General features: G+C 43.1%; 1 protein-coding gene across 1 annotated transcript; it reads left to right on the top strand.

Moving 5' to 3' along the window:
• The first annotated feature begins 433 nt into the window (after positions 1-433).
• LOC121147741 (cytochrome c-like) lies at positions 434-8,346 on the top strand. Its single transcript, XM_040967647.1, has 2 exons — positions 434-463; positions 8,032-8,346. Exons 1-2 carry the CDS (start codon positions 434-436, stop codon positions 8,344-8,346), a joined length of 345 nt encoding a protein of 114 aa, XP_040823581.1.
• The last annotated feature ends 2,525 nt before the right edge of the window (positions 8,347-10,871 follow it).

Genomic DNA, 10,871 nt, shown 5'->3' with positions numbered 1-10,871 from the left:
GTATTTGAAGTTTTGTAGCTATTATGAATGAAACCGATCTTACGAGTTCTTTTTTAACCAGAACATTGTTGTCTAAAAGTGAGAGTATAAGAATACTGTTGATTTTTTCCTGGTTTTGTGCCTTGTAACTTTATGAATGCTCTTATGACTCCCAACAGGCTCTCAGTGGAGTTTTTCTGATTTTCTTATCTAAAGGACCATGTCATTGGCAAACGGGGATAATTTGACTTATTCATTTAATTTCTTTTCCTGCCTAAGGACTTGTGCTAAAATTTCCAGAAATATATTAAGCAATAATGACAAAAGAAGGTATACTTGTCTGGTTCTGGATGCTACAGAAAACAACGCTTCCAACTTTTCCTCGTTCAGTGTGGTGTCATGAATGATCTTGTATTTTAGCAAATGCTTTCTCTGCATCAGCTAATAGAGTAACATGGTTTTTATCCTTCATAATGACTGCATGGTATGTCACATAAATTGGTTTGCATATGTTGACCCCTCCTGCATCCCTAAGGTAAATTCTACCTGATCTGAGAGAATGATGTTTTTGATGTGCTGTTGGAATCAATTTCCTGATGTTCTATTGAGGATTTTTCCACCTGTGCTCATATGGGATATTGACATGTAGTTCTCTTTTTTGTTGTACATTTCTCTGCCTTTGGAATTATGGTAACGCTGGCCTGACAGAATGAGTTTGGAAATGCTCCCTGCTTTTCAATTGTTTTGAATAGTTTAAGAAGAGTTTGGATTAGCTCTTCTTTGCAAGTTTGCTGGAATTCAACAGAAAAACTATCCAATCCTGAGCTTTTCTTTTTTTGGAAGGTTTTTATTACTAATTCAACTTCAATCTTGGTTATTTGTCTATGTTGGTCTTTTTACATCAATTTTGCAAATGGTTTGTATTCAGAAATTATCTATTTCATCTAGATTTTTGGACTTGTTCACATTAGCTATCTGTAATAATTCTTATTATCCTTTGCATTCTGTGGTGTCAGTTGTAGCAGATCTTTTTATTTATCTCTGATTTTATTAATTTGATTCTTCTCCTTTTTGGAGGTAGGGGTAGTTGGGCCAGTGGTTGATCAGTTTTGTTTTGTTTTGTCTTGTTTTGTTTTGTTTTGTTTTGTTTCAGAAAAAAAAAAAATCAGCTCCTTGAGTCACTGATTTTTTATAGTTTTTATAATTTATTTTGTTTATTCTCTAAATTTTGTTATTTCTTTCCTCCTATAATCTTGGTTTGTTCTTCTTTTTCTAGGTTCTTGAGATGCTGTTGGGTCATTTATTTGGTACCTTTCCAATTTTTTGAAGTAGGTACTAAATACTAAATATCTATCTAGATAGATACACATATATAGATATATATTGATATAGATATGATTTATTTACTTTTATGGTAAAATAAATTTTTACAGATACAGAAGGAGAGACAGAGAGGCCTTCCATCTACTGGTTCACTCCCCAAATTACCATAATGGCCAGAACTGAGCTGATCCTATGGTGGGAGCCAAGGTGCAAGGTCTCAAGGACTTGGGTCATCCTGTCTGTTTTCCCAGGCCATAAATGAAGTGGATGAGCCAGGATATGCACTGGTGCCCATATGGGATGCTGGTGCTATAGGTGGAGGATTAGTTTGCTACGTCACCATACTAGCCCCACTTAGTTGCCATAAACCTAATTATTAATACTACTTTTACGGTATCCTATTAGTTTGTATATGTTGCATTGTCTTTTCATTTGTTCCAAAGAAAAAAAAAAACTTTTAATTTTTTTACTATCTTGGAAGGTCTCTCTTAATGAGAGATTCTCTGGGTAAAGTATTATGGGTTGGCAATTTTTTCCTTTTAACACATGGCCTATTTCTCGCTGTTACTGCCTTGCTTATAAAGTTTCTGTTGAGAATTTGATGTCAATCTGATGGTGAGAATTTGATATCAATCTTTTAAATGTGATCTGGCATTTCTCAAAAATTTTAGAACGTTCCCTTTACGTTTTGTTTCCCTGAAGCCAGGGTCTTTCACGTGAGTACAGGGGTCCAAGAACTTGGGTCATCTGCTGCTGTTTTTCCCAGGCCATTAGCAAGGGAGCTGGATTGGAAGTGGAGCAGCTGGGACACGAACCAGCATGAAAATGAGATGCCTGCATTCCAGGGGTCGGTTTTATCCACTTTGCCACAAGACCAGCCCCTAGCGAATTTAAAAATTTGAAGTCTTTCTTTTTAATTGTCTACTATCATTAGAAAAGGGCATCTCATCCCACGCTCCTTGAACCCCTTATGCCCTTTCTATTATTCAATAGTATTGATTTCTTAGTTCCCCCATAGATTTTCCTACAATGGGCAATTCACTCTAAGTGACACAGGCTGCAGTTTAATTAACTGCTTTACTAGACCATGACAAGAGCCTTTAACCATACCACCTGGACTTTTTTTTTTCCTGCAGTTTCAACCAAGCCAACAACGCTCCCATATTTCCATACACGTGATATATGTCTCGGCAGTTCCAATTCCTGATCATTTAGCATCCTTCATTTCAAAGAACAGAAATCAAATTTGCCTGACGGAAGCTGAAAATGAATAAAGGATGTGAGGTGGCTCCCAGAATCTCTAGGAAGGCAGAAGTGTTCCTTTACAGTGAAGCAGCAAGAAAAGATGCTAAAGATACAACAAGTTGCTTAGGCAACAGGCTAATCATAGTCCAAGCTCCGTCAGCTCCTCGGCACTGCTACCCCTCACTCTGAGAGATGCTAGAGCTTCTTATGGCTGTTCCCACTACCCCCAGTGGAGAGCATCACCTCCCGTAACCGCACCAGTAGAGGCTAGGTATGCACACAATGTGATTTGATCATGTCTCCCAAGGAGCTTGACCGTCACTAGTAGCTGTGATAGGTGGCAGGGTCCCTAACAGGTGGGAACTGGTGGGGTTGTGGAGCAGGGGTTTCTACAGCCTGGCCCTCTCCCTCACTCTGGCTTTCTGTGGCACCACACCTCTCTCTCTCATACACAGACCTGTCACTTGCATGCCATGTAGTGAGAAAGCCAAGAAAACCCTTGCCAGAGACAACGCTATGCTCTTAGGACTTTGAGCCCCCAAAACTGTGGGATAAATAAACTTCTTTATAAGTACTTAGCCTTGGGTATTTCATTATAGGAACAGAACACAGAATAATGGAGCAAGTATCTAGTCTTTCAGTTTCTATTGTGGAAGGCTTACTCTGTTTCTCACCAACTATTATGAAGTGGGAAAATCCAGACACAGAAAAGGGTTTCAGTTCACTTGACCTTCCCCTAGACTACCTACATAGGCTTGGTGACACTTGTGGCTCTGAGGACGTGGAGACCCACACTCTAAGTGGAGGTTCAAAACATTCAAATGATCAAATCCTTCAAAATGTCTCACTTTTAAAGTGTCTGTGTCTGAATTAAAAATATATATATATCAAAACACTAAGAACTCCAGTGAACTCCCCTTATACCTAAAACAAACACTGATTGCTCACCAGGGTTGTCTGTAGGCCAGCCCCTCTCACTGACCCCTCTCCCAGTGCCCTCTGGCACTTGCTGGAACCCAGTTCTACCAGTCTCCTTGGCAGTCCTTTAACAGACCAAGTTCATTCCACCTATAATCTACACTTGACATTCCCTCTTCTCCACAGTCTTCCTACAGTCAGATTCTAAGAGAGGCCATCTCTGACCACTCTAAACAGTCAGTCCATCTTCTTGGCTTCCATGATGCGATATGTTTGTTTCTCTCCTTCCCACCAGAGAGCAGGTGCCTAGCCAAACATGTTCAGTGCTATCCCCAGTTGTCTGTACAATTGGCAAATGTTCACTATGTGCATTAAAGTATTAGTGAAGGATAAGTGCAGTTATGACAAGTGACCTAATGGATTCACTTATTGGGAGTAGAAATGTATATCCCACAGTTCCAGAGGTTAGGAAAGGCAAAATCAAGGCACCAGTAGATTTGGTGTCTGGTGAAGACCCCAATCTCGACTTCCAAGATGGTGCCTTAAACACTGTGTCGTCACCTGGCAGAAGGGATGGAAGGGCAAACACATGCCTAAGCTACTTCCCTTCTGCCCTTTCATATGGCACAAATGCATTCATGGGCAGAGCCTTCATGATGCAACCACCTTACAAGGAGCCCGACAGCTCAATACCACCGAGAAGTAATTCAAAGTCAGTGGTATCTTTGAAAACTACCCAGCCTGGAGGAAATGGAGAAGTCGAGTCCAGACTGACGGGGAGGGACACCTTGGGCAGGCCGGAGGATCAGGACTCTTAGTAACAGCAACCCCCAAGGTGTGCCTTGGACATTTTTGTTTCCTGAAGATCCTTCTGTCCATTCATCTGTCTTGATAGACGTACAAAGGAAAAGAAAAAGAAACCGAGGTGTCTTCGGCCACAAGAGAACAATCCAACCAGGAAGATCACAAGTTCACATTGGCACTGAAAGTTGGAAAGGCCTGGATTGGGTCATCACTGTTTAAAAACTTCTAACAGCAGAAAAGGGAACCCCACCAAGCAGGGCAGGTAAATTGGGAAAGCCTCATGTGGGAGTAGGCAGAACTGGAAGCATCTGCCCTTTTTACTGTTCATGTGACAACAGCCAATCACAGAGCAGGCTGTTCAGGATAGCAGCCAATCGCAGAGCAGGCTGCACATCAGCTGCCTCCCTTCTCAGCATAGCAGCAGCCTTGGCAACTTTCTCTTGCTCTCAGCAGACTAAGCTATTTATACTCTGGCATTGGAAAACATGTAATTTACAGAAAAGCCCCTGGATCGTGTGTCATTCATACAGGGACAGAAGATGTTTTCAAAGAACCGTATTTCTGTAGTGTTTTTTGCGACCAAGACTGTACCACAGCGATCTGCCAGGTTGTGTGGGTGTAAAAAAGCCTCCGTCCACTATTCTTCAATTCTACGTTGGCTGTTCTGATGTCTGTTCAAGTGTTCACGCTGATGCTTCAGTTTTGGGTGTTACATGTGATTTGCAGACTTTTTTTTATGATAGTTTTCTTTTCTTAAAAAGTATTTATTTATTTATTTATTTTAATTTGAGGATGGAGAAATAGAGCTCTCTCACAACAGCCAGGACAGGGCCAGGTGGAAACCAAGAGCCAGCAACTCAATCCAGGTTCCCCATGTGAGTGGCAGAGATTCAAGTACTTGAGCCCTCACCTCCCAGGGTGCACATCAGCAGAAGGCTGGATAGGAAGCAGGGATGGGACTGAAACCAGCGTCTCAGATACAGGAAACAGGGGTCCTGAGCAGTGACAGCCACTGTACCATACACACTTTGTGTTCAGGAGTTTGTGTCTCGATCTTCTCTGCCGACTTCTGTTGGTGTGGTGCACATCAGGGCACTCGGGACTCTGCAGAGGCCCCTTCGTTACTTTCCTCTCATCCTCCCCAGCTCTATTCAACTCCTTTAGCACCCTTTGTGGCATCACTGCCATGTCCCTCCAGAAGTCAAGTCCAAGTACTGTCTTCACATCTCAGGAGACCCCAACCAAGGAGGAGTCAACAGGAATGAAAAAAAGAGACTGTGTTATCCTTACACTTGGCAGATTTCCAAGTGACTTAAAAGAAGACTTCCAGAGTACCCTGAAACTGATGTTATTTCAATACAACCCAAGGGCAGGAGAAGAGAATTGAGAAATGAGCGCCTAGACATTCCACTGTACCCACATAGCTGGCATGGGACAGTCTGGTGCAGCGGATAAGTAGTCACTTGGCAAGCCTGCATCCCACATCACGGGACCGTGGAGTCCTCCCTCTGCTTCCAAACTAACATGTACTCTGGGAGGTAGACGGCAATAATCCAAGGCTTGGGTTCCCTGCCACCCATAGAGGAAGAAGGGACAAATGGACTGGCATCCAGAAAGATGACTCTATGCCAATTTTTAATATGAAAACATGTGTTATTATGGCTTTTTAAGAACAGTGAAAAGTGACAATGGAAGGGAGAGATATGGGGACTGGCGTTTTAGCATAGCATCCCTTATTGCAGAACACTAGATGGAGTCCCAGATGCTCCAGGTCGCATAGAGATCCCTGTTGTTGCAGCTGGGAAGGTCATGGAAGATGGTCTGGGTGATTGGGCCCTTGCCCCCCAACACTCCAAACATGGGAGACCCAAATAAGCTTTCAGCTTTCTGGCTTCAGCCTGAACCATTCCTGACCTTGGTGGCTGTTTGGGGAGTGAACCAGCAGGTGGAAGTGTTTGTTCACTCTCCCACCTCCTCTCTCCATATCACTCTGCTTTTCCCATAAATAATAAGCCTTCTCTTTTTTAAAGGGAAACTATAGCTATAATCCATCTGCCCATTCATTCCACAGATATTGAAAACAGATATAGCTAGCAACATTCCAGGTACTACTGCAGTTCAAGACTGTCGTGAAAATAAGACGAGCAAAACAATAGGGACTGATAGAGAAGTTACATGGGAGTCTTTTCCAATTGGCGTGGATCTAAAATTCCTGCTAACCTCTAGGGAAATAGCATCTCTTCGCAGGACAATAACAAGGCTCTGAGATGGAAACACAACAAGGCCAGAGCAAGGACACATCGGTGAACCAGTCAAGATGTGATGAAACAGACCAGAGAGGCAGCAGAAAATCAGGGAGGCAGGCCTGCACGGAACAGTATGAGGCTTCGTATTCTTTTTTGCTCTAAGTCAGGAAGTCATTGGGGAATTACAAGCAGGCCTGTTATGTGATCTGATTTGTATTTTTAAAAGGTCAAGGTGGCTGCTATGAATTAAAAGAATTGCAGAGAAGTAAAAAATAAGGAGTCTAATTTGCAGTCGTTGTAGAAGTCCAGATAAGAGCTGGTGGAGATTTAGAGCCATTGTAGTAGCAGAGTTCAACATTAAAATAGACAGACAAATACTCTTTTTGGACATAAGCACATGTGTGTGCACAAAGAAAAAATATTTATCCTCATTAATACATAAAAAAATAACTAATTTTGTAGCTTCCCGTCTCTGTGGTATCATACCAATTATGCTTTTGCGAAAAACAATTAAACATAGCTTGCAAACCCATTTCTACCCCCTGCTCTTTGCTCACAGCTCCTAATTATTCTAGGAAATGATTAAACCAAGCGGAGAGCATGGGAATTTCTATTTGAGGGTCTGGAAAGCTGAAGTTAATGGGAACATGGAGTCTGATCTTTCAAGCTGCTTTCTTTAGTGTCAACCAAGTCTGCATCCGTAATTAAAGGTGATGTAAAATTGTGTCCCCTGAGCAAATGTGACAGTTAGAATATTCTGGTTGAATTAATGGGTGATGGGTGTTTTTGAGTGTGTAATTAGCTGACCATCTGTTCTATTAAAACATATCTTCACCTTGACAAGGCAAAGGCTTCTAATTGAGCTCCTTCTTTCCAATGTTAACTTCCCAATCCAACCAACACATTGTTTTCCAAGTACTAGAGCTAATAGTGCAAATTGTGACCCCTCCCCTGCTATAAAGCCTTCAAAAGGAGATCAGCACTGTGGTGTATTAGGTTAAGCTTCTGCCTGCAATGCCAGCATTTCATTGGATTCCCAGCTCCTCCACTTCTGATCCAGCTCCCTGCTAACACACCTGGGAAAGCAGCAGAAGATGCCCCAAGTGCTTGAGAGAGAGCTTAATGTCCAGTTTCCAAGGGCTGACTTTTCTGATGAGGGCAAAAAGAGTGAACTTATAAAATTGGTGCTGTTGGGTGCTGTAACCTAGCAGCCAAAGTCCTTGCCTTGAATGCACAGGGATCCTATATGGGCCCCAGTTGTGCCCCAGCGGTCCTGCTTCCCATCCAGCTCCCTGCTTGTGGCCTGGGAAAGCAGTCGAGGACCGTCCAAAGCACTGGGATCCTGCACCCACGTGGGAGACCTGGAAGAGACTCCTGGCTCCTGCCCTCAGATCTGCTCAGCTCTGGTCATTGCAACCACTTGGGGAGTAAATCAGCAGGTGGAAGATCTTTCTCCCTGTCTCTCCTTCTCTCTGTAAATCTGCTTTCCAATAAAAATTTTAAAAAAAAATTTAAGAAAGAAATTGGATATGTTGAGGAAGGCAAGAAGAATTCTGTTCAGAAGAGTATCCAGTGCCACACTGTGGAAAAGACAAGCAAGCACAAGACCGGGTTAAATCTCCATGGTCTGCTTGGGCGGAAGATGAGTCAAGCCTTCAGGTCGTCTTACGCAGATGCAGACAAGAACAAAGGCATCACCTGGGGAAAATGCACCCTGCTGATGCAGTACTTGGAGGATCCCAAGATACACTCCCTGAAACCAATTGATCTTTGCTGGCGTTTAGAGAGGGCAGACTTGATAGTTTATCTCAAAAGAGCTATTAATGAATAATAGTTGGTCAGTGCCTTGCTGATCATGAAACAGAAATGTCTCATGACTTTTTTTATATGCACCATAATTTTAACTCTCCTATGCCAGAATTCAGATCATTAATGACTGAGAATACTTTTCTCTGGCAGTCCTGATTTTAAGATTGCCGGTATAGTTCAATTTTAAAAAGGATTGGGCTTAGTGAAAAGTGGCTTGTAATTCCAATTCAATAAACATCCTCACTTGATTTTGCCCCTCCTAAGAATATGATTGGACTTAACTAATGTTCAATTCTTCACAAAAAAAAATGCTGAATACCGTCTCCAAACCTGCTGGGAGACTAGATTTGTATTCAAATACGAGGGAAGAGATCAGTATTGTCTCAGAACTAAGACTCAACTTGCCTGCTAGTTCGCATTCCGTACCTGTTTAAAAGCAACCACTGAAGATAGAAATGTCTGTTTCATATTTCTGGTCTTAACTGTGTCGATCTAATAAGAATCTCCTTTGTCTAAACTGCCGCTTGATGGGAAGGCATTTTAGTGTGATTAATGTATATCAAGTAAAGACTATTTAATACTTCTCACATTTGGTAGATGAGCTCTAAGATCAGGTGCTTTGAATGGCAGCATGACAGAGTTCCAAGTTAACTTTCATAATTCTTTACTACCTTAGACTAAGTTAGATTTCAGGATGGTCTCTCAGCAGCTATTTGGAAACAAAATTGGGCAAGTACGGTACACTGGTGCCCAGTCCTTTTGCCAACTCGTTGGAAGCAGTCAGGTAGAGGAGATATGCCATCGGCAGAAAAATTTAAATTATGTCACCACAAGACTTAATTAAAAACAAAATTATAGGCTATAAAAAGAAGAAGGCCCGAGGACTTGAACCGCTGACACCTGCGTGGGACAGCCAGATGGAGTTTGGACTTGGCCCAGTCCCAGCTGTTGAAGCCATTTTGGGTGACGGACTAGTAGACAGAGGATCTCTTCTGTATTTCTCCCTCTCTGCCTTCCAAGCAAATATTTGAATCTCAAAAACGAAACAGAAACCTTTAGAAGCTCCCCATGCATTGAGGGATAAGGTCTCACCTCGGCTCATGTACACAAGGCCCTCTGTATCTGCTGCTCTCAGCGCTCCTCTGCCCACATCCCTGCACCTGTTTGACCAAAGCTGAGGAAGCGATCCTTGCTCTTCACACCTCTTTTCTTTGCTCTCACTCTTCCCTACTCTCCCATTGCTTCACACTATACTGAATGCCATTTGGTGTTCCCTAAAGCAGTGGTTCTTGAAAACAGGGCCTGAACTTTTTATAACAGATCCACAAGGTCAAAACTGTTCATAATAAATTCCGAGATGCTACTGTCTTTTCCGTCGTGGTGACAGTAATAATAGTGTCCACACAAGGGTGGGTAGAATGTCGGTCCTCTTAAAGCACATCAAAGCATAGGCATCATGCTCTACCAGGATTTACTGTCCCCTTCACCATCACCCCGCTCAAAGGGAAGGAAGAGAAGACCAGTTGCAGTTAACCACGTGCTCCGTGAAGCAGTCAAAAGCGCCTGGGTTTGTGAACCCTCAGCCTCTCACCAGGTAACCGTGAAGTTGTGCATGATGACCATGCCTAGGGCAGCTCTGCTTTGTACCAACCTGCATTGGTTGTCTCAGGAAAAGGCATCGCGTTTGAGTTACAAGCCGAACTAACCGTGCGCTTTGCTTTTCGTGGGACTCCGTTGTCCTCTGACTTTCTGCCAGCTGGATCTGCCCGTCATCTTTGAGAGGTGTTACAGTTTTTCGTCCCCAAAACTATGAGTCCCTCTGTTTCTCCCTGTGGTTCTGTTAGGTAGTGAGGTTAGCGTGTGTGTGTGTGTGTGTGTGTGTGTGTGTGTGTTTGTGTGAAGGATCACAGAACAAGCATGCCATGAGGAGAGCGATTGTCAAAGCCCCCCTTGGAAGCTGATCAGCATAACTTTATTAGGTGGGTCCCAGCCTTCACTCCCTCAGGGGCCACCTTAGCAAAATCTCCGACTGTCCCAAGGGAAGGCAACTGTTGTGTCCATTGCCACTGCGATGATGAACTCCTGAGAGGAAGTGCACCAATTTCATGCTCAGGCAGCTCTCTACCCAGAAGAAAGAGGGGAAGAGGAGAAATGGAGAGCCATATCCTGAAAAACTGCTGTCTGAATACACGCTGGGCTCCCGGCTCTTTCCTGCCTGCCTAGCCTGTCAGACGTATTTTCAATCCACTTGGCCAGCCTGCTTACCGCTGCTCTCAATCTCAACGTCGGACCTCCCTTCCTTGCATGAAGACGAGAGCCTCTGACCAGCCACCTCCTGTAACACCCTGTCACTTTAAGTCTCGTGCAGTTTTATGCTCTGTAGTTAGGAGAGTTCACAGGTAGGATAGCTAATGTCTTCCTGGAAGAAAAAGATCTCTTTTTCATTATGCAGTTGCTCTTCAGTATGCTTCTCAACGTTTCTTGAAGTCTCTCTCTTTTTGTGAAATAATGACGTTTTCTTTTGTTAAATATTAACATGGTATATTT

The sequence above is a fragment of the Ochotona curzoniae genome, unplaced genomic scaffold (genome assembly GCF_017591425.1).
Source record: "Ochotona curzoniae isolate NIBS_2020 unplaced genomic scaffold, NIBS_Ocur_1.0 scaffold_461, whole genome shotgun sequence".
In the NCBI taxonomy this organism is placed as follows: domain Eukaryota; kingdom Metazoa; phylum Chordata; class Mammalia; order Lagomorpha; family Ochotonidae; genus Ochotona; species Ochotona curzoniae.
The sequence above is the reverse complement of the archived record's forward strand: the minus strand, read 5'-3'. Positions and strand labels throughout refer to the sequence as shown.